This window comes from Salmo trutta, chromosome 11 (assembly GCF_901001165.1).
Source record: "Salmo trutta chromosome 11, fSalTru1.1, whole genome shotgun sequence".
NCBI lineage: Eukaryota > Metazoa > Chordata > Actinopteri > Salmoniformes > Salmonidae > Salmo > Salmo trutta.
Genome location: NC_042967.1, coordinates 20,990,368 through 21,015,404, shown reverse-complemented (window position 1 = coordinate 21,015,404; position 25,037 = coordinate 20,990,368). Strand labels below are relative to the sequence as shown.

Here is a 25,037-nt window from a genome sequence, read left to right as displayed (position 1 = left end):
AGCCGAAGTCTATGTACACCCCTTCCTCGGTTATTGGTCAACAGTAGGACTCTACAATAAGGTTGTCGTCCAACGAGAGACGACTCGCCTTCATACACTTTTTTTCATTGAAAAATACTTCACTATACATCTTAGTTAGATGTAAAATTTCATTGAAAAATACTTCACTATACATCTTAGTTAGATGTAAAACCCCTCCTTCCACATCACATCATACGCCTTCTCTACATCAAAATATACAGCTACAAGTCTCCTTGTTCATCTGAGCCTTCCTGACCTCTGCTTCTAAGCAGAACACTGGGTCCATTGTTCCCCTACCTTCCTGAACCCACTCTGATGTGGCGATACTAGCCCCCTGCTCTCCAGGAAGTAAGTTAGCCTCTCCGTTATCATACGCTACATAATCTTACATACATGTGATGTTAAGGCTATTGGCCATTAGCTTGTTGGCCTCGTTGGGTCCTTCCCAGGCTTCCGGATTGGTACCACTACTGCCTCCTTCCAGCTGCCTGGTAGTTTGCCCTCCTCCCACACTTTGTTGTACAACACCAATACCTTGTCCAGTGACTCATCACTAAGATGGGCCAACATAACATAGCACACCACATCTTTCCCAGGTGAAGTTAACCCAGCCTTACCGATTGCCCTTGAAATCTCTGCCATGGCAAATGGGGCATTCAATGCATCATTTACATCCTCCCTACTATCCAGCACTCCAGGATGCTCCTCTCTCATTCTCTCTCTCCCCCTCTGCCTCTGACAAATTTGCAGAGCTACGCACTTGGACAAACGCTTCGGCCATCATCTCTGCCTTGTCCTGATCTGTTCCTGCCACATCCTTCCAACTCGTCAACACTAGATAATCCCACTCCCTTCTGACCCCACTCATCCTCTTAACCATCCCCCACACTTCTCCCACTGGTGTCGCCCTTCCAATTGTGTCACAGAAACGAAGCCAACGTGACCTCTTTGCCTGACGGATAGTTCTCCTCACCGGGGCCTGGGCTTGCTTATACTGAATCAGACTGAGGGATAGTTCTCCTCACCGGGGCCTGGGCCTGCTTATACTGAATCAGACTGAGGGATAGTTCTCCTCACCGGGGCCTGGGCCTGCTTATACTGAATCAGACTGAGGGATAGTTCTCCTCACCGGGGCATGGGCTTGCTTATACTGAATCAGACTGAGGGATAGTTCTCCTCACCGGGGCCTGGGCCTGCTTATACTGAATCAGACTGAGGGATAGTTCTCCTCACCGGGGCCTGGGCCTGCTTATACTGAATCAGACTGAGGGATAGTTCTCCTCACCGGGGCCTGGGCCTGCTTATACTGAATCAGACTGAGGGATAGTTCTCCTCACCGGGGCCTGGGCTTGCTTATACTGAATCAGATGTTTGAAAGAGCGTGGGGCAGCGGTGAGGAGTAGGAACAGGGCATTTAGAGCACTGAAAAGGACGCCATGGGACTGCTTTCCTCCTCCTCCTCCCTGAACTCTTAGGTATAGCCTCAGTAGCTGCCCCCACTAATGCTGTTCTCACCCAGTTATTCATACTATCCACTTCCCCTTTCATATCCACCCAAGCCATCACCTGCTCACTTAACTCCTGAAACTGATCCCAAATTGCTCTTCCAAAACACCCACCTACCTACTCCATCCACTGACACCTCCTCCTCCCTACGGCCTACCGTGCATACTATGGAGTAATGATCACTCCCTACTGTCGACTCCTCCCATACCGCCCACTCACAGATTCCTGCCATTGCACTAGAAACCAGAGTGAGATCCAATGCAGACTCTTTCCCTGTGGCTGCATCCATCCTGGTCCCTCAGCCATCAGTCAGGCACTTCAGATCTTTCCTTTCTATCAGATTTTCCATCACTTGTCCATTTCCATCCATTCATTTCCCCCCCAGAGCTTGTTGTGGGCATTAAAATCCCCACACCACATGACCTTATTTCTATCCTGGCCCTCCACCCTTTCCAGCACTTCTAGGTCCAATAGCTGACAGGGATTATAGTAGTTCACTACCACTATCATCCCTCCACTCAACCACACCTCCACCACTACATATTCCTGTTCAATACCTCTGCCTAGCATCCTGTAGGGAAGTCCTTGCTTCATGAAGGTGGCACATCCCCCCTCCCACTACATATCTTTCCCTACGAACCACTACATATCCCTTTATTATAAACTCCACATTCGGTTTGAGCCATGTTTCCTGCACACAAATCACACCAGGCTTAGCTGGAATACCCACAACAAACTGCTTGAACTCCTGTCCATTAGCCAACAGGCTTGGAGCATTCTATTGTAGTACTACCACCATAACTAAGATCCAGTAATACATGACTCCACCCTCGGCTGATTGAGGTCATCTTGAACCTCTTCCCATGTCAACCCAGTCATACTCAGATGTCTCCCAGCAGCATCCACTATGAGCTTAATCTTCTCCGTTTTAGATTCTACTTCAGCAGTGCTATTGATAACTCCTGCTATGAACGTCACCAACTTTCTCTTATCTATGTATACCATATCGCCACCCACCTGCCCCATAATCCTTGGTCTAGATGCTCCTACCCATCTCTCTCTTGAACCTGTATCTCTCTGGACCTGGACCACCCTCACTGCCTCCTCATATGACACCCTTCTCTCCACTCTCACTTGTTGCACCTCCACTGCCTTCTTCATAGACTCACACCCACTATAAGCCACGCTATGAGCACCCCCACAGCTGCAGCACTTTGGGTTTACAGTGTCTCCCCACATTTCCCATACTCATGTTCCCCTCCACACCTGGCACATCTCTTTTCCTCTTTACAGGCTGTTGCCACATGCCTAAACCTCTGGCAGTTATAACATCTTAAAGGCTTCGGTACATAAGCCCTCACATAATAACTCCTATACCCTATGGTTACTATATTTGGCAGTACCTGGTCCTTGGAGTGTAACAGACTAGATGGGCTATCTACCCTAACTCCACCCCTTGTTGCTAGAATGCCTCCTCTCAAGTTGTCTTACCTCTTTATTACTAACACTCACAGGCCTTCTGTTATCACCCCTTTAATCCACTGCTTCCCTGCTTGGTCATTCCTGTTATCACCCCTTTAATCCACTGCTTCCCTGCCAGGCCTTCTGTTATCACCCCTTTAATCCACTGCTTCCCTGCTTGGTCATTCCGGCTGCTCGACACCACCTTACACTTCCCTACTTGCTTCACTCAGAGCTTTTTCCCTCTGTGCCATGTCCTTACAGAACACCATCAAACTCCCATCTCATAACACTTTAACATTGACAACTTCCCCAATCAACTCTTATCACAGCCGTCAACCTTATCGGACTCATCGCCCCTACTCCCCCTTCCTCCCTAAACTTCAGAATCACTTTCTGCTTCTCCTCACCTCCATGCTCCCCTCGCGTCTTATCTTACCCTTCCTCTGCACTTTCTACCTCCGAACTGCCGCTAGCCTCCATAGACCTCTCTCTCCCCTTCAAACCCCTACTCCCTCTCTCCTCCCTTCAAACCCCTACTCCCTTTCTCTCCCCTCCAAACCCCTACTCCCTCTCTCTCCCCTTCAAACCCCTACTCCCTTTCTCTCCCCTTCAAACCCCTACTCCCTGTCTCTCCCCTTCAAACCCCTACTCCCTGTCTCTCCCCTTCAAACCCCTACTCCCTGTCTCTCCCCTTCAAACCCCTACTCCCTGTCTCTCCCCTTCAAACCCCTACTCCTTTTCTCTCCCCTCCAAACCCCTACTCCCTGTCTCTCCCCTTCAAACCCCTACTCCCTTTCTCTCCCCTCCAAACCCCTACTCCCTCTCTCTCCCCTTCAAACCCCTACTCCCTGTCTCTCCCCTTCAAACCCCTACTCCCTTTCTCTCCCCTTCAAACCCCTACTCCCTGTCTCTCCCCTTCAAACCCCTACTCCCTCTCTCTCCCCTTCAAACCCCTACTCCCTCTCTCTCCCCTTCAAACCCCTACTCCCTTTCTCTCCCCTTCAAACCCCTACTCCTTTTCTCTCCCCTTCAAACCCCTACTCCCTCTCTCTCCCCTTCAAACCCCTACTCCCTTTCTCTTCTGTCGGGTCGCGTCAATTCGAATCTGGTATTAGAACAAAATAGTTAGCACAGAGTATCTTCTGATTTCTTTGTACTTTAATTAATGCAAACACTTGAGTGGTAAATATGATGTTCGTATATACGGCCTCACTGTAACACCACGCAGGGCAAAACAGCGAAGAGGACGACACATCCTTTGTTCTCCCTTATATACTCTGACAGAGATAGTTCCTGCTCACTGCTGGCCTGTCAGAGGGAGGATGAGCATGGTTTAAACTTACTCATCCTATCGTTGGCGTGCAGGCTGGTCCCAGCCTCGTGACGCACTTCCTGTTGCCGGGTGTAGTTATTGTCTTTAGCAGTTGTCTTATCTATAGTTTATATACTTAATATTGTAGCATAGCTTCTGTTATATTATATAGGTTATGCAAACAAATAGCCAGTTCAATCCTAACAATCCCCCTTTTCACCCCTACTCCCTTTCTCTCCCCTTTTCACCCCTACTCCCTTTCTCTCCCCTTTTCACCCCTACTCCCTTTCTCTTCTGCTTTCTTTCTCTCTTACTCTCTTTTATTTGTACCACTATGCTCCATACTTGCTTCACTTTCTTCTCCATCACTCTCTCCTACCATCTCTGATCCAGTCACAGCACATCTGTGCCGAACCGCCCCCACACTGAGTAACCTTGATGACAACTGATGATGACAGCTAGCTAAGACTTTGAAAGTAAGATGTCATCACAATTTTGGTTGAAGACAGAGAGAAAAATCAGGTCCGCCAGCTGAACTGACACCTTCATGGGTATCATAAACATTTACATTTTAGTCATTTAGCAGACGCTCTTATCCAGAGCGACTTACAGTAGTGAATGCATACATTTCATACATTTTTTCTCCGTACTGGTCCCCCGTGGGAATCGAACCCACAACCTTGGCGTTGCAAAACACCATGCTCTACCAACTGAGCCACACGGGACCATATACTCTGTGTGGATGCGCTTAAAGGGGTAGTTCACCCAAATTAAAAAATGACATATTGGTTTCCTTACCCTGTAAGCATTCTATGGACAAGGTGTGACAGCAATCTTTGGTTTAGTTTCCCTGGTACGGTTTCCAAATGCTAACATTTCAGCATTTGTGGCCAAAATCTCATTCAAGACTGTGAAAAAATGGCATTCATATCCTGGTACCAATATTAGCATTTTTAGCATCCAGTTTAGAATAAGGCTGTAACGTAACAAAATGTGGAAAAAGTCAAGTGGTCTGAATGCAATATACATACATACACACACACACACACACACACACACACACACACACACACACACACACACACACACACACGTAACAATATATAATTCACAAGTGATTGTCACCCATCAGACTATTCTTGATTTAATCTTCTCTTTACATATACTAAATAATATATGTGTGAAACTTGTTTTGAAAATGAATGGACCATAATCATGCACCTGTCTCTAAACAGGGGCAGGGGGGGAAATACATGTCATCTATGCACTTAAATAGTAATAATAATGGAGGACGCTTTGCCTGTGGTTCATTTTCATGCCAGCCAGGTAGGCTATACTCCTGTTGTAAAGAGAAGCAATGTGCTTAATATTAGGAAAGTTGAAAAATAAATATAGTAAGCCTAGCCTATTAAAGCTGATGGGATCGTCCTCTTTTTAATAGAGACCATCACTGTTTTCTCACGCAATTGCATAGCCTGTAGAAATGTTGAGCAACATGAGCTCATGGGCTCATCAAGTGTTTTTTCTTAGATTTTCAAATACATTTGCATTGATGTCAGAGTGATTAGAGGGACAATAGAGTGCTGAGTACCAGGCAGTTAGCAAGTTTGGTAGACCACTAATGACCATTAGCAGCATCAGAGCTTAGAGAAGCCTAACTACCATGACTAAACAGTCACATGGAATTTGACTGCCATCATGACTCGTGACCACCAGTGGGGCGGTAATATGGTCACCATAACAGCCCTAGTAACAAGCATTCATTGTTACATCCCTGTACTTAGACTGCAATTACAACCAGTTGCATGTTGTTATTACAGTGTAACTATGAATTATTACAATTAATGACAATACTTGTTAGTGTAATCACATATATAATTATACTATAATATGGACCCCTTAAAATGAAGTATTACCAAGATTGCTATGTTACATGAATGGGTTTCCTGACGTGATAAATACTTCTCCATGCGCTGTGAGATCTGATAAGATCGTAGCGTAACTGCAAAAAAATAATTAAATGGGTCAGGTGTTTATGAATTACTAGGCTACTTGTGAGGTTGATGAATCACTGTTCTCCATCAGATAAATATGTCCTAAAATGATGGAGTGGTGTATACTACAGTATACAATTTAATTAGAAACTACTGACAAGAAAATGATCAACTAAATCACATGATGATGGTGCACCTTTATAAGTAGTCCATCCTAAATCAACTGATTTATCACACTAGGATAATACAGCAGCCATCAGCATTATATTATGAGATTATTGAGGCAGTGCTGGATAGATACCTTGATTTGTTAAGACACTCTTATTTATGTGTGTACTGTAGTCTACAGTGAACATTACTGTTAGTCCAGTCCATGTTTTCATTATACTGATAACTGATGTAGTGTATCCTAGTAGTGAACATTACTGGCAGTCTAGTCAATGTTTTCATTATACTGATAACTACTGTAGTGTAGCCTACTAGTGAACATTACTGTTAGTCCATGTTTTCATTATACTGATAACTACTGTAGTGTATCCTACTAGTGAACATTACTGTTGTCCAGTCCATGTTTTCATTTTACTGATAACTGATGCACTAAGTTCTCCATTCCATGTTTAATTTATGCACTAGTTGGTCTACAGAGTTAGTGAACAACAATGTATCTATGTATCCCCACAATGCTTCATGAGCTATAGAGGCTATATAGTTATGAATATCTACCTTTTCCCCAGTAAAGATGGTAAAAAGAAAATGCAGAAAGTTAACATGTACATCAATATTTACAGAGGGATTGTTCACATCGATACACTTTGATTCAGTAAAGGATATTCAATGACACCGTACCAGAGGAGGCTGGTGGTAGGAGCTATAGGAGGATGGACTCATTATAATGGCTGGAATGGTTTAAATGGAACGGTATAAATCACATCAAATGTATGGAAACCACATGTTTGTCTCCATTCCATTAATTCCATTCTAGCCATTACAATGAGCCCATCCTCCTATAGCTCATCCCACCAGCCTCCTCTGCACTGTACAGTTCTATGAAAATATACCATGACATGGGAGGGCTTCAGAGGTATAAAGCAGAGGGCTTTAAACAAGTCTATTTTGACATAATGGGCTTGAAATGTAACTTGCCAACTATTATTTAGCCATGTATATCACATGAATGGGGTTGCTGAAAACTCTTCTCCAGGTGTTGTGACATCAGATAATGTGCTCAACAAGACTGCAAAAACAGATGACCTGGAACATTACCTTTCTCTCTACTTCAATGGGTCAGATGGTTAATGAATCACTAGTGGCCCGTCACATTTTTCATTATTCAATCTTATTAGGGCAGAACTAATGTGATTGGTGCGAGTTCCAAAGACTGCAACTTCTGATTATATCACCTGGCCTATAACAATGTGTGTAACCCTAAACCTATAACACTGTGTGTAACCCTAATCCTATAACACTGTGTAACCCTAAACCTATAACACTGTGTGTAACCCTAATCCTATAACACTGTGTAACCCTAAACCTATAACACTGTGTGTAACCCTAATCCTATAACACTGTGTAACCCTAAACCTATAACACTGTGTGTAACCCTAATCCTATAACACTGTGTGTAACCCTAAACCTATAACACTGTGTGTAACCCTAAACCTATAACACTGTGTAACCCTAATCCTATAACACTGTGTGTAACCCTAATCCTATAACACTGTGTAACCCTAAACCTATAACACTGTGTGTAACCCTAAACCTATAACACTGTGTGTAACCCTAAACCTATAACACTGTGTGTAACCCTAAACCTATAACACTGTGTGTAACCCTAAACCTATAACACTGTGTGTAACCCTAAACCTATAACACTGTGTGTAACCCTAAACCTATAACACTGTGTGTAACCCTAAACCTATAACACTGTGTGTAACCTGATAAGAGAATTATCTAATAAAGGTAAATGAATCAATAAACCATGATGAATTATTAGTCATACAGCAGGGTTAATGAATAATCAATGTAATGATCAATGTAGGGATCGATTAGTCTGATTAGTTCCGGAAAGTCCAGGAACCACTTGAGAGGGAAAGAAATGTGTGTATGCAATTAGTATAGAGAGATAGAGAACCAGATGGTCAAGGGAGTAAAACCTCAGAGAGTTCCTAACCTTGAAGGAAAGGAACAGGCTGAGCCAGAAGGTGATAAACAGTGTGAGAAGTTTATGGGGGTTGCAGGTCATCAACAGATTGTGTGTAAATGCATGTGCGTAAGTAAGCAAGAACTATATAATGACTGTTTTGTTATCCTGACGCCAGAACGTTCTCATGAATAAAGCTACAGAAACCTTTTGCAGAAAGCTGAGTCCTTGCCTAATTATTTTAACCCATTGTCTTACAAACCTTGGGCATTAGTCAAGGCGAATTGATTATTGATTGTTATCATCAAGATATAAAATTCTTATAACATAACCCTAAACCTATAACACTGTGTGTAACCCTAAACCTATAACACTGTGTAACCCTAAACCTATAACACTGTGTGTAACCCTAAACCTATAACACTGTGTGTAACCCTAAGCCTATATCAGTGTGTAACCCTAAACCCATAACACTGTGTGTAACCCTAAACCTATAACACTGTGTGTAACCCTAAACCTATAACACTGTGTGCAACCCTAAACCTATAACACTGTGTGTAACCCTAAACCTATAACACTGTGTGTAACCCTAAACCTATAACACTGTGTAACATTAACCCTAAGCCTATAACACTGTGTAACATTAACCCTAAGCCTATAACATTGTGTAACATTAACCCTAATGTGACCGTAGCGTACGTGTAGGTATGTACGGCAGGACCAAATCGGAAAGATAGGTAGGAGCAAGCCCATGTAATGCTTTGTAGGTTAGCAGTAAAACCTTGAAATTAGCCCTTGCCTTAACAGGAAGCCAGTGTAGAGAGGCTAGCACTGGAGTAATATGATCAAATGTTTTGGTTCTAGTCAGGATTCTAGCAGCCGTATTTAGCACTAACTGAAGTTTATTTAGTGCTTTATCCGGGTAGCCAGAAAGTAGAGCATTGCAGTAGTCCAACCTAGAAGTAACAAAAGCATGGATACATTTTTCTGCATCATTTCTGGACAGAAAGTTTCAGATTTTTGCAATGTTACGTAGATGGAAAAAAGCTGTCCTTGAAACAGTCTTGATATGTTATTCAAAAGAGAGATCAGGGTCCAGAGTAACGCCAAGGTCCTTCACAGTTTTATTTGAGACGACTGTACAACCATCCAGATTAATTGTCAGATTCAACAGAAGATCTCTTTGTTTCTTGGGACCTAGAACAAGCATCTCTGTTTTGTCCGAGTTTAAAAGTAGAAAGTTTGCAGCCATCCACTTCCTTATGTCTGAAACACAGGCTTCTAGCGAGGGCAATTTTGGGGCTTCACCATGTTTCATTGAAATGTACAGCTGTGTGTCATCCGCATAGCAGTGAAATTTAACATTATGTTTTGGAATGACATACCCAAGAGGTAAAATATATAGTGAAAGCAATAGTGGTCCTAAAACGGAACCTTGAGGAACACTGAAATTTACAGTTGATTTGTCAGAGGACAAACCATTCACAGAGACAAACTGATATCTTTCCGACAGATAAGATCTAAACCAGGCAAGAACTTGTCCGTGTAGACCAATTTGGTTTCCAATCTCTCCAAAAGAATGTGGTGATCGATGGTATCAAAAGCAGCACTAAGATCTAGGAGCACGAGGGCAGATGCAGAGCCTCGGTCTGACGCCATTAAAAGGTAATTTACCACCTTCACAAGTGCAGTCTCAGTGCTATGATGGGGTCTAAAACCAGACTGAAGCGTTTCGTATACATTGTTTGTCTTCAGGAAGGCAGTGAGTTGCTGCACAACAGCTTTTTCAAAATGTTTTGAGAGGAATGGAAGATTCGATATAGGCCGATAGTTTTTTATATTTTCTGGGTCAAGATTTGGCTTTTTCAAGAGAGGCTTTATTACTGCCACTTTTAGTGAGTTTGGTACACATCCAGTGGACAGAGAGCCGTTTATTATGTTCAACATAGGAGGGCCAAGCACAGGAAGCAGCTCTTTCAGTAGTTTAGTTGGAATAGGGTCCAGTATGCAGCTTGAAGGTTTAGAGGCCATGATAATTTTCATCATTGTGTCAAGAGATATAGTACTAAAACACTTTAGTGTCTCCCTTGATCCTAGGTCCTGGCAGAGTTGTGCAGACTCAGGACAACGGAGCTTTGGAGGAATACGCAGATTTAAAGAGGAGTCCGTTATTTGCTTTCTAATGATCATGATCTTTTCCTCGACAGAAGTTCATGAATTTATTACTGCTGAAGTGAAAGCCATCCTCTCTTGGGGAATACTGCTTTTTAGTTAGCTTTGCGACAGTATCAAAAATACATTTCGGATTGTTCTTATTTTCCTCAATTACGTTGGAAAAATAGGATGATCGAGCAGCAGTGAGGGCTCTTCGATACTGCACGGTACTGTCTTTCCAAGCTAGTCGGAAGACTTCCAGTTTGGTGTGGCGCCATTTCCGTTCCAATTTTCTGGAAGCTTGCTTCAGAGCTCGTGTATTTTCTGTATACCAGGGAGCTAGTTTCTTATGACAAGTGTTTTTAGTTTTTAGGGGTGCAACTGCATCTAGGGTATTGCGCAAGGTTAAATTGACTTCCTCAGTAAGGTGGTTAACTGATTTTTGTCCTCTGACGTCCTTGGGTAGGCAGAGGGAGTCTGGAAGGGCATCAAGGAATCTTTGGGTTGTCTGAGAATTTATAGCACGACTTTTGATGCTCCTTGGTTGGGGTCTGAGCAGATTATTTGTTGCGATTGCAAACGTAATAAAATGGTGGTCCGATAGTCCAGGATAATGAGGAAAAACATTAAGATCCACAACATTTATTCCACGGGACAAAACTAGGTCCAGTGTATGACTGTGGCAGTGAGTAGGTCCAGAGACATGTTTGACAAAACACACTGAGTCGATGATGGCTCCGAAAGCCTTTTGGAGTGGGTCTGTGGGCTTTTCCATGTGAATATTAAAGTCACCAAAAGGAATATAACACTGTGTAACATTAACCCTATAACACTGTGTAACCTTAACCTTAAGCCTATAACACTGTGTAACATTAACCCTAAGCCTATAACACTGTGTAACATTAACCCTATAACACTGTGTAACATTAACCCTATAACGCTGTGTAACATTAACCCTATAACACTGTGTAACATTAATCCTATAACACTGTGTAACATTAACCCTATAACACTGTGTAACATTAACCCTATAACACTGTGTAACATTAACTCTAATCCTATAACACTGTGTAACATTAACCCTAACCCTATAACACTGTGTAACATTAACCCTATAACACTGTGTAACATTAACTCTAATCCTATAACACTGTGTAACATTAACCCTAACCCTATAACACTGTGTAACATTAACCCTATAACACTGTGTAACATTAACTCTAATCCTATAACACTGTGTAACATTAACCCTAATCCTATAACACTGTGTAACATTAACCCTATAACACTGTGTAACATTAACTCTAACCCTATAACACTGTGTAACATTAACCCTAAGCCTATAACACTGTGTAACATTAACCCTAAGCCTATAACACTGTGTGACATTAACCCTATAACACTGTGTAACATTAACCCTATAACGCTGTGTAACATTAACCATATAACGCTGTGTAACATTAACCCTATTACACTGTGTAACATTAACCCTATAACGCTGTGTAACATTAACCCTATAACACTGTGTAACATTAATCCTATAACACTGTGTAACATTAACCCTATAACACTGTGTAACATTAACCCTATAACACTGTGTAACATTAACTCTAATCCTATAACACTGTGTAACATTAACCCTAACCCTATAACACTGTGTAACATTAACCCTATAACACTGTGTAACATTAACTCTAATCCTATAACACTGTGTAACATTAACCCTAACCCTATAACACTGTGTAACATTAACCCTATAACACTGTGTAACATTAACTCTAATCCTATAACACTGTGTAACATTAACCCTAATCCTATAACACTGTGTAACATTAACCCTATAACACTGTGTAACATTAACTCTAACCCTATAACACTGTGTAACATTAACCCTAAGCCTATAACACTGTGTAACATTAACCCTAAGCCTATAACACTGTGTGACATTAACCCTATAACACTGTGTAACATTAACCCTATAACGCTGTGTAACATTAACCCTATAACGCTGTGTAACATTAACCCTATAACACTGTGTAACATTAACCCTATAACACTGTGTAACATTAACCCTAAACATATAACACTGTTTAACCCTACGCCTATAACACTGTGTAATATTAATTCTAAGCCTAAACCTAAACTTAACCAATTGTATCCCTGATAACCCTAACCTTTGGATCTGCCAGGTGAATAAACACTTCATATTGTTAAGGTTTGTACTGACAGTGGTGAAATCTGATCCTAGATCTGTGGTTGATAACTTCTCACCATCAATGAACCCTAAAAGCATCATATCATTATCTGACCCTGAACTGATCATGTGGTTCTGGTTTAATACCAGTGTTAAAGCATGGCCCTCATTGAACTATCTGCATTAGTAAGAGATCTGCATCATCTTAATCAGTTCAGTAGCAGACCTTGAGTCCTCAGGGTTCTCATTTGGTGGTGTCACATAATTTTTAATTTTTTTTTCTGGAGGGAAAACTGTTTTTTTTATTTTTAATTAAACTATTTAACTGAAACACATTCTCTTGTCTGTTCACACTGTGAACTGATACCATCCCTTGTTCCACTCACTTTTTGGAGGGAAAACTATTTTACAGAAAAATGCTGTTTATCAATGTGCTAACAGGAGAACATCAAGGTTATACTCATGTCAAAGGTAACAACAGTGTCCTTGTAATCCAACAGAACTCCATGATGAGGTCCAGATTGTGCTGGTGGGCAAGACTGGAGTTGAAAAGAGTGCAGCAGGAAACCGAATTCTGGGGAGGAAAGATTTTGAATCAAATGCATCTCAAGACTGTTACATCAGTCTTTGAAAAGGCCAAAGGAGAGGTGGATGGGCAAAGTTTAGCTTTTACATACTGAACAAAAATATAAGCGCAACATGCAACAATATCAGCGATTTTACTGAGTTACAGTTCATATAAGGAAATCAGTCAATTTAAATAAATAAATTGGGTGTCACGGTTGTCGTCGGGAAAGGAGGACCAAAACGCAGCAGGGATGTGGATGCTCATCTTCATTTATTTTCAAACAAAGTGAACACCAAAATAACAAACGACGAAAAACTCACGAACAACCAAACAGTCTTGTAAGGCTCACACACGCAAAACAAGAGACAATCTCCCACAAACACTAAACCAAACACATACCCATATATAGGACTCTCAATCAGAGGCAACGAGAAAGCACCTGCCTCCAATTGAGAGTCCAACCCCCCCATTAACCTAAACATAGAAATACAACCAACTAGACTAAACATAGAAATACATAAACAAGGAACAGTGCCCCAAAACCCCGGAATACCTAAATCAAATTCCCTTCTACAAAAACACCACCCCGAAACACATAAAACAAATACCCTCTGTCACGTCCTGACCAACCTACAATAACAAATAACCCTTATACTGGTCAGGACGTGACATTGGGCCCTAATCTATGGATTTCACATGACTGGGCAGGGGCACAGCCATGGGTGGGCCTGGGAGGGCATAGGACCACCCACTGAGGAGCCAGACCCAGCCAATGAAAATTACTTTTTCCCCACAAAAGGGCTTTATTACAGACAGAAATACTCCTCAGTTTCATCAGCTGTCCGGGTGGCTGGTCTCTGACGATCCATGTAGGTGAAGAAGCCGTACTTTTTGGGGTGCGTTGACTTTGTTAGACCTTCGCTGCAGCTTGAGGTCACTTAGTCAACGAACCCCAAAACGAAACACAAGGTTGAAGACAAATACATCTTTTTCTACATAAGCTACGGATAAGTAGCTGTGTCTAAGCGGGTGAATTCAAGCCGAACCACCTAGCCTCCACTCTCCATTGAATCGCGGTATCTACACTGTTTCATTCCTAAGCTGTGAGCTCTGAGCTACAGAGTTGTCTGTCCTCAGAAGACCCCTTTCAGAGCAAGGGCGAGGGATCAGACCACTAAGCCAAGAAGGACACTGACATCGTGAGGACAACCAGAGAGTTGCGCCGGAGAAGTGCGTCATTGAGCAGCCTAAACGACCCACGCGGAACTTCCCACCTGAGACCTCCAACACGTAATTACATCATTATATTCTGACCCATAAGAGCGGCAGTTCGGGGCAAGGCTAGGTTTAAATAAGCATAGCTGACAAATGAACCCAAATGTATATTTCTCTCGTGTACTTTCTTTGTTTCTCTCTCTTTGAAATCCCCATTTTGGGTAACACGCACCATAGTGTGTTGGCCTGTTATACTAAGTCCTAATCAATAGCCTAGACTGTGTTTTGTGTATGTGTATTTTTTTATCATCATTTTAGCTTGCTAGTAAATAAATAATCAACTAAGATTGGTGTGGGAAACTCATTGGTGTAGCCCGGGTTCGTGCAGATTCCCGGATTATGCGACGTTCAGACATGAGACTAGAGGTTCATTCATTTAGCGACTGTTGTAAAATCGATATTCTGATATTCTTTGAGTTAATTTGGGAAATAGAAACTCAATAAAACCAATTTTCCCATGGTGCCCCAGGTTAATGAGTTAATAATTGCTTGATTCATTGCTTGATTCATTTAATCACGCCATTATAAACCGTTAATCATTTGATGAGCAACAGTCGTCACATTAACTAATACAACGTCACGACACTGGCTTCATCAATAAGTGCATCGATGACGTCGTCCCCACAGTGACTGTACATACATACCCCAACCAGAAGCCATGGATAACAGGCATCATCCGCACTGAGCTAAAGGGTAGAGCTGCCGCTTTCAAGGAGCGGGACTTATAAGGAAGCTTATAAGAAATCCCGCTATGCCCTCCTGCATACCATCAAACAGGCAAAGTGTCAATACAGGACTAAGATTGAATAATACTACACCGGCTTCGACGTTCGACGCATGTGGCAGGGTTTGCAAACATTACAGACTACAAAGGGAAGCACAGCCGAGAGCTGCCCAGTGACACGAGCCTACCAGACAAGCTAAATTACTTCTATGCTCGCTTCGAGGCAAATAACACTGAAACATGCATGAGAGCATCAGCTGTTTCGGACGACTGTGTGATCGCTCTCCGCAGCCGATGTGAGTAAGACCTTCAAACAGGGCAACATTCACAAGGCTGCAGGGCCAGACGGATTACCAGGACATGTACTGCGAGCATGCGCTGACCAACTGGCAAGTGTCTTCACTGACATGTTCAACCTCTCCCTGTCTGAGTCTGTAATACCAACATGTTTCAAGCAAACCACCATAGTCCCTGTGCCCAAGAACACTAAGGTAACCTGCCTAAATGACTACCGACCCGTAGCACTCATGTCTGTAGCCATGAATTGCTTTGAAAGGCAGGTCATGGCTCACATCAACACCATTATCCCAGAAACCCTAGACCCATTCCTATTTGCATACCGCCCCAACAGATCCACAGATGATGCAATCTCTATTGCACTCAACACTGCCCTTTCAAACCTGGACAAAAGGAACACCTATGTGAGAATGCTATTCATTGACTACAGCTCAGAGTTCAACACCATACTGCCCTCAAAGCTCATCACTAAGCTAAGGAGCCTGGGACTAAACAACCTCTCCCTCAACGTGATCAAGACAAAGGAGATGATTGTGGACTACAGGAAAAGGTGGACCGAGCAAGCCCCCATTCTCATCGGCGGGACTGTAGTGGAGCAGGTTGAGAGCTTCAAGTTCCTTGGTGTCCACATCACCAACAAACTAACATGGTCCAAGCACACCGAGACAGTCGTGGCCACGACAAAACCTATTCCCACTCAGAAGACAGAAAAGATTTGGCATGGGTCCTCAGATCCTCAAAAGTTTCTACAGCTGCACCACTGAGAGCATCCTGACGGGTTGCATCACTGCCTGGTATGGCAACTGCTCGGCCTCTGACCGCAAGGCACTACAGAGCGTAGTGCGAAGCGCCCAGTGCATCACTGGGGCCAAGCTTCCTGCCGTACATCTGGCAGTCTCTATGGGGGTGCCACAGGGTTCAATTCTCGGGCCGACTCTCTTCTCTGTATACATCAATGATGTCGCTCTTGCTGCTGGTGATTCTCTGATCCACCTCTATGCAGACAACACCATTCTGTATACTTCTGGCCCCTCTTTGGACACTGTGTTAACTAACCTCCAGACGAGCTTCAATGCCATACAACTCTCCTTCCGTGGCCTCCAACTGCTCTTAAATGCAAGTAAAACTAAATGCATGCTATTCAATCGATCACTGCCCGCTCCTGCCCGCCCGTCCAGCATCACTACTCTGGACGGCTCTGACTTAGAATATGTGGACAACTACAAATACCTAGGCGTCTGGTTAGACTGTAAACTCTCCTTCCAGACTCACATTAAGCATCTCCAACCCATAATTAAATCTAGAATCGGCTTCCTATATCACAACAAAGCATCCTTCACTCATGCTGCCAAACATACCCTCGTAAAACTGACCATCCTACCGATCCTCAACTTTGGTGATGTCATCTATAAAATAACCTCCAACACTCTACTCAACAAATTGGATGCAGTCTATCACAGTGCCATCCGTTTTGTCACCAAAGCCCCATATACTACCCACCACTGCGACCTGTACGCTCTCGTTGGTTGGCCCTCGCTTCATACTCGTCGCCAAACCCACTGGCTACAGGTTATCTACAAGTCCCTGCTAGGTAAAGCCCAGCCTTATCTCAGCTCACTGGTCACCGTAGCAGCACCCACTCGTAGCACGCACTCCAGCCGGTATATCTCACTGGTCACCCCCAAAGCCAATTCATCCTTTGGTCGCCTTTCCTTCCAGTTCTCTGCTGCCAATGACTGGAACGAACTGCAAAAATCACTGAAACTGGAGACTCATATCTCCCTCACTAGCTTTAAGCACCAGCTGTCAGAGCAGCTCACAGATCACTGCACCTGTACATAGCCCACCTAACTCAATATTAGGATTGTGTCCTTAATGTTTTGTACACTCAGTGTATATCAGTCAATGTTCTGATTTCGATTAGTGTTTCTGCTTTGCCTGTTCCTGTTTAATGCTGTCGAACAAGCTACTACACCAATGAGATGTTTCAAAAGGCTGAGAGAGGGAAGTAGTAAAACAAGGTGAATGCTGTTTACAGTAAGAGTGTCACGTCCTGACCATGTTAAGCTGTTATTTTCTATGGTAGAGTAGGTCAGGGCGTGACAGGGGGTTTATTCTATGTGTTCTATTTCTATGTTCTTAGGCTCCTTGAAAGCGGCAGCTCAGTGAGGATGTTGCCTGTAATCCATGGCTTCTGGTTGGGGTATGTACAAACAGTCACTGTGGGGACGACGTCATTGATGCACTTTTTGATGAAGCCAGTGACTGATGTGGTGTACTCCTCAATGCCATCAGAAGAATCCCGGAGCATATTCCAGTCTGTGCTAGCAAAACAGACTTGGGGCTGCCTCTTGTTCTTCCCGGGTAGGCTCCGATATCTCTCGATCACCTGGCCCCAAGTCCAGTCTCTCCTCCCAATCCACTCCTGATGAGACCAGGTGTCCATCTCCTCCCGAGCACGCTGCTTGATCCAGTTGTGGTGGGTAGTTCTGTAACGATCGTCTGGAAGAGGGGACCAAGATGCAGCGTGGTAAGTGGTCATATTTATTTTTAATGAGACACTTTAAATCAAACAAGAAAACGAAAGCCAACAGTTCTGCCAGGTGAACACACACAAGACAGAAAACAACTACCCACAAAAACCCAAAGGAAAACAGGCTACCTAAGTATGGCTCCCAATCAGCGACAACGATGTACAGCTGTCCCGGATTGAGAGCCATACCAGGCCAAAAGAAAGAAATCCAAAACAGAAAATAGAACATAGAATGACCACCCAAATCACACCCTGACCAAACCTAAATAGAGACATAAAAAGTCTCTCTCAGGTCAGGGCGTGACAACAGCTACAAAGAATATAGCTGAAACTCTCCTGGTAGATAGTGTGGTCTACATCTTATCATGAGATACTCTACCTCAGTCAAGCAAAACCTTGAGACTTCCTTAGATATTGTGCACCAGCTGTTATTTACAAATATACATAGACCCCCACCCCTTGTCTTACCAGAGGCTGCTGTTTTATCCTGCCGATGCAGTGTAAAACCCGCCAGCTGTATGTTATTCATGTCCCCGTTCAGCCACGACTCGGTGAAACATAAGATATTACAGTTTTTAACCTCTCTAGGGCCAGTGGGACGAAATCGTCCCACCTACTCAACAGCCAGTTGAATCCCGTGGCGCGTTATTCAAATACCTTAGAAATGCTATTACTTCAATTTCTCAAACATATGACTATTTTACACCATTTTAAAGACAAGACTCTCGTTAATCTAACCACACTGTCAGATTTCAAAAAGGCTTTACAACGAAAGCAAAACATTAGATTATGTCAGCAGAGTACCCAGCCAGAAATAATCAGACATCCATTTTTCAAGCTAGCATATAATGTCACATAAACCCAAACCACAGCTAAATGCAGCACTAACCTTTGATGATCTTCATCAGATGACAATCCTAGGATATTATGTTATACAATACATGCATGTTTTGTTCAATCAAGTTCATATTTATATCAAAAAACAGCTTTTTACATTAGCATGTGACGTTCAGGACTAGCATACCCACCGCAAACTTCCGGTGAATTTACTAAATTACTCACGATAAACGTTCACAAAAAACATAACAATTATTTTAAGAATTATAGATACAGAACTCCTTTATGCAATCGCTATGTCCGATTTTAAAATAGCTTTTCGGTGAAAGCACATTTTGCAATATTCTGAGTAGATAGCCCAGCCATCACGGGCTAGCTATTTAGACACCCACCAAGTTTAGCCCTCACCAAAGTCAGATTTACTATAAGAAAAATTTTATTACCTTTGCTGTTCTTCGTCAGAATGCACTCCAAGGACTTCTACTTCAATAACAAATGTTGGTTTGGTTCAAAATAATCCATAGTTATGTTCAAATATCCTCTGTTTTGTTCGTGCGTTCAAGACACTATCCGAAGGGTAAAGAAGGGTGACGCGCCCGACGCGTTTCGTGACAAAAAAATTCTAAATATTCCATTACCGTACTTCGAAGCATGTCAACCGCTGTTTAAAATCAATTTTTATGCAATTTTTCTCGTAAAAAAGCGATAATATTCCGACCGGGAAACCCTGTTTTAGTTCAAAGAGAGAGAAAATAAAAACATAGGGTCGCCTCGTGCATGCGCCTCAGTCTCATTGTCCTCTGATAGACCACTTACCAAAGGCGCTAATGCTTTTCAGTCAGGGGCTGCAATTACATCATTCAGCTTTTTCCCGCCTTCTGAGAGCCTATGGGAGCCGTAGGAAGTGTCACGTTACAGCAGAGATCCTAAGTTTTCAATAAAGAGAGTCAAGAAGCCCAAGAAATTGTCAGACAGGCCACTTCCTGTAAGGAATCTTCTCAGGTTTTTGCCTGCCATATGAGTTCTGTTATACTCACAGACACCATTCAAACAGTTTTAGAAACTTTAAGGTGTTTTCTATCCAAAGCCAATAATTATATGCATATTCTAGTTTCTGGGCAGTAGTAATAACCAGATTAAATCGGGTACGTTTTTTATCCGGCCGTGTGAATACTGCCCCCTATCCCTAACAGGTTTTAATGACCCGTTGCTAGGATAAACGTGCTTGTAGTTCGTCCACTTTATTATCCAGCGATTGTACATTGGTCAATAGTACCGATGGCAAAGACAGATTAGCCAATCGTCGCCGCATCCTTACAAGGCACCCCGATCTCCTTCCGCGATATCTCCGTCTTTTTCTCCTGCAAATGACGGGGATGAGGGCCTTGTCGGGTGTCTGGAGTAAATCCCTCTCGTTCCGACTCATTAAAGAAAGATTATTCGTCCAGTTCAAGGTGAGTAATCGCTGTTCTGATGTCCAGAAGTTATTTTCGGTCATAAGAGATGGTAGCAGCAACATTATGTACAAAATAAGTTACAAACTATGCGAAAAGAACAACAAAATAGCACGGTTGGTTAAGAGCCCATAAAATGCCAGCCATCCTCTCCGGCGCCATCATCACAATCACCGGCTGACTAAATTTTGTGACCCTCCACAGCCCTACCTATAATGATTGTTAAGGCGTGTAGTTGGCTAGAAGAAGATACGATTACATTCACATTATGGCGAGTCAAATAGTTATTATGTGGAAGAGATGAATATACTCAATTAAGTATATTTTTTGCATTTCGTTTTTTATTAGAGTCTTTTTCCTCTGGTTTTCTATCAATGAAGACTGACCGATCCATGGAATACCCTATTCTTTTCAAAGGAGGGGTCGCTCTACGAAACAAAGGGTGAGATTCTCCTTTCGTTAGTAGTCCAACGCTCTAACCACTAGGCTACCTGCCGCCCCAATTGTGATAGTTATGATTAGGTTGTCATCATAGTTATGAGTAGGTTGTCATCATAGTTATGAGTAGGTTGTCATCATAGTTATGAGTAGGTTACCATGTGTTATATTATCAGGCCGTTATGTGTTAAACTGAATGGATCAGGTTCTTGTGATCAATGTATTTGATAACTGTTATTTCCAATTCCCAACCAGGCCAGTAGAGGTACCCTGTGATATCTGCTCTGAGGTCCAAGCTGTGAAGTTCTGTCAGACCTGCATTGTGTCCTACTGTGAGACCCACATCAGACAGCACTATACAATACCTAAACTAAAGAGACACACACTGGTGGATGTGACTGGAGACCTGGAGGAGAAACTCTGTCAACATGACCACTGTCCTGTGGAGATGTTCTGCAGGACAGACCAGATGCTGATCTGCAGTCAGTGTGCAGAGAAAAAACACAAAGGACATGATACCATCCTCCTTGAGACAAAGAAAGCAGGAAGACAGGTAGCTACTGGGGTTAATCTGGAAGACAGGTAACTACTGGGGTTAATCTGGAAGACAGGTAGCTACTGGGGTTTATCTGGAAGACAGGTAACTACTGGGGTTTATCTGGAAGACAGGTAACTACTGGGGTTAATCTGGAAGACAGGTAGCTACTGGGGTTTATCTGGAAGACAGGTAACTACTGGGGTTAATCTGGAAGACAGGTAACTACTGGGGTTAATCTGGAAGACAGGTAACTACTGGGGTTAATCTGGAAGACAGGTAGCTACTGGGGTTTATCTGGAAGACAGGTAACTACTGGGGTTTATCTGGAAGACAGGTAGCTACTGGGGTTTATCTGGAAGACAGGTAACTACTGGGGTTAATCTTTGCTCTTCAATGGGTTGATATATAATATGCAAGTATCTCTATACATTCCTTATTCAGTTTAATATTCAGTAAAATTATAATTTTGTTGATTTACCTTGTTTTCACAGAGTTTTGATGGAGACCAACACAGAACACTGAACGCTGATGGTAGGTGTATATGCAATCATGGAAGAAATTGACTCAAACGGTAGTTAAATAAAATGACGATGGCAGCCAAAGATGGCAGCCAAAGCAGATGGGTCTCTGCATCTGTATTCACAGGTAGAGTACTGGTGTTTATTATCTAGACTGATGTTTCTAGAGATGTTACTAGTGTTTATTATCTAGACTGTTGTTTCTAGAGATGTTAATGGTGTTTGTTATCAATACTGTTGTTTCTAGAGATGTTAATGGTGTTTGTTATCAAGACTGTTGTTTCTAGAGATGTTAATGGTGTTTGTTATCAAGACTGTTGTTTCTAGAGATGTTAATGGTGTTTGTTATCAAGACTGTTGTTTCTAGAGATATTACTGTTGTTTATTATCTAGACTGTTGTTTCTAGAGATATTACTGTTGTTTATTATCTAGACTGTTGTTTCTAGAGATATTACTGTTGTTTATTATCTAGACTGTTGTTTCTAGAGATATTACTGTTGTTTATTATCTAGACTGTTGTTTCTAGAGATATTACTGTTGTTTATTATCTAGACTGTTGTTTCTAGAGATATTACTGGTGTTTATTATCTAGACTTGTTTCTAGAGATGTTAATGGTGTTTGTTATCAAGACTGTTGTTTCTAGAGATGTTACTGGTGTTTCCTTTCATATTTCCATCCTCTTTACTCAAACAAATCCTATTTTCATCTTAGTGTTCCAAGCCACTAGGGACTTAACAATAGAAAAGTTGCAAACCACCTCCCTGGACCTTTGCTGGACCAACGCTCAAAGAATGGATGGAATCCCACAACACTTCCTCATATCCTACTGCAGCCCAGGAACAGAAACTCAGGCAGCATGCACTGAGAACTGCTACAAGACACTCTCTGACCTACGACCTGGTAGTCAGTACACCATCAGTGTCTCTACTGTGCTGAACAATGGGGAACAGAGTGAACCTGTCTCTACAACCATCTACACTAGTAAGCGATCTACCTCTTATTGCAGTTCATCTGTGTTAAACTGTAACACTGACAATAATGTATTTTTCCCTTAGTACTTCCTGCTCCAGACCAGCTGACTGTTGACTCAGCGGACACCACATCAGCTGCTGTTAGCTGGAGCCAGCCACCAGGATTGGACCAAACCCAACATCATTACCAGATCTCCTACCACTGTCCAGGGACAGAACCACACATCACTACCACATCTTCACACAGCATCACTCTCTCTGACCTGCAAGGTGGTACTCAGTACTCTGTCACTGTCTGCACTATGCTGGAAGATGGAAGGCAAAGTCAACTGGTGTCAACAACCCTCACCACAAGTAAGGAAGTACCCTACTTATGAAAAATGTAAAAAGTAAGATGTTTATTAACCCATCCACCACCCACCTCTTCGGAGGACACATCTTTTTTTTTTCTTTTTTACAGGTTTTCTGCTACATATACATACATTTTACACATACATTTTAAATATACATTGTACATACCTGGTACTTTTATATACAGCAATCACATAATAATACATTACCAAACATAAGCTCTTTAATCTCACCCCTCAGCCTCTCAGCCCATCCCACCCATCACCATAGACCACCCTCGTTTGGTTTCCATGTACCATTTATTTTTCAATTGTGATGTTTTACAAACATTTAGAACCTTTCTAGTCAAATAGTATCCACAGATTGTGAGCTAAAGATGAAAACCTTTCCTACGAGTATTATTCTATTATTTATTGAATATGGCTTTCCATATCACCCAACACTGCTATTTTTAAGGTTCATTTTAAGTTAATGTTGTAATGAAGTAACCTACTTAAGTATTATCTTTGGTGTCAAACTGACTAGTTATCTAAATGACTATAATGTAAATGAGCTAATCATAATTGATGTGTCAATATGGGATGTGATGGTACAGTATCTTCCCTGATGAGAAATATATGATGGTGATTTCCCTGAATATTTCCTATTTCCTGATCTTCCTTTTCTATTTACAGGATCCTGTCTCAGGGAGCTGTTGTCAAAGACTGGACTAGAAGATAATTATGAAAACAAGCTGACGTTAAGTACTGTCCTTGAGATAAATGCTGATATTACATCAGATGAACCTCTTACCACTATGCAGTCACTTCCAGGGGCCTTCCTTAAGAAATTAATGATGGCAAATGTGAATGCTAGGAGTGTAAAATGCCTGACCACTGACCAGGAGGTTTCCAATTATGGTGTAGACAACCTGGACACTGACACTGATAGCAGCAATGTAATTAATCCACTGGACCTGATTACAGCCCTGTTTCTGTGCTCAGATGTTTTCCTGCAGCAGGAGATGGTGCAGAAAATGTCCATGTGTCAGTTTGCTGTTCCTTTCTTGCTGCCAAACTGTGACCAAAAACAAAGCACTTTGATGCTGTGGGCCTTAAGGGACATAGTGAAGAAGTTTAGACTCTCTTCCCAAACATCCACAAAGGCTTTTGTGGAGGAGAGAATTGTACTCTCTGATATTCCCTTGGTGTCCTTTGTTAGGTTAGGGGAGATCAGAGTGTCCAAGTCTCAGATCTTGAACAAACTGCTTAGTAACCCTCAACAGTACCATGATACATTTGTTCATCATGATATGGAATGTGGAAATGTCCCTCATAGAATCTCAGATGGTCTGGTTGAAATCAGCTGGTACCTTCCATGTGGGAACAGAAACATCGACATCTTCACTAAGCCTATGGTGGTGGCCAATCTCAGAGGTGACATCAGGTCTTTTGAAAAACAGTTCTCCTTTCTGTGTCAAACATCAGCTGCAGTTTACATTTTCACTGATGATTTAAAGGCAAATCCCAAGTTGTTGAAAATCAAAAACACAAAAACAGAGTTATTTCTGGTCGTCAACTCTCAAAGAAAAACGTTCAGAGTTGACACGTTGAAAAAAATGATCACAAACGACAGTATCAATGACCGAAATGTGATTGTGAAGAAAAAGAAAAACGATGCAGAATTTGTCAAAACCCTGCAATCATCTGTTGGTGACGTCATTGAAAAAAGTCCAGACCGGTTGACAGTGGAAAACATGACTGACGT

The 25,037-nt window shown here is 42.3% G+C and overlaps 1 protein-coding gene across 1 annotated transcript; it reads left to right on the top strand.

Annotated features, from left to right (window-relative positions):
- Positions 1-22,700: 22,700 nt before the first annotated feature.
- LOC115202021 (fibronectin-like) lies at positions 22,701-24,496 on the top strand. Its single transcript, XM_029765877.1, has 4 exons — positions 22,701-22,950; positions 23,025-23,294; positions 23,966-24,316; positions 24,492-24,496. The coding sequence occupies exons 1-4, from the start codon at positions 22,761-22,763 to the stop codon at positions 24,494-24,496; spliced, it is 816 nt and encodes a 271-aa protein (XP_029621737.1). The 5' UTR covers positions 22,701-22,760.
- Positions 24,497-25,037: the final 541 nt, after the last annotated feature.

Bases quoted from the DNA above. Each gene is read 5' to 3' on its own strand.
- LOC115202021 (XM_029765877.1), top strand. From the start codon at position 22,761: ATGGATGGAATCCCACAACACTTCCTCATATCCTACTGCAGCCCAGGA. The intron at 22,951-23,024 runs GTAAGCGATCTA...TTTTTCCCTTAG, and splicing joins CTCTACAACCATCTACACTA to TACTTCCTGCTCCAGACCAG. The intron at 23,295-23,965 runs GTAAGGAAGTAC...TTCTATTTACAG, and splicing joins GTCAACAACCCTCACCACAA to GATCCTGTCTCAGGGAGCTG.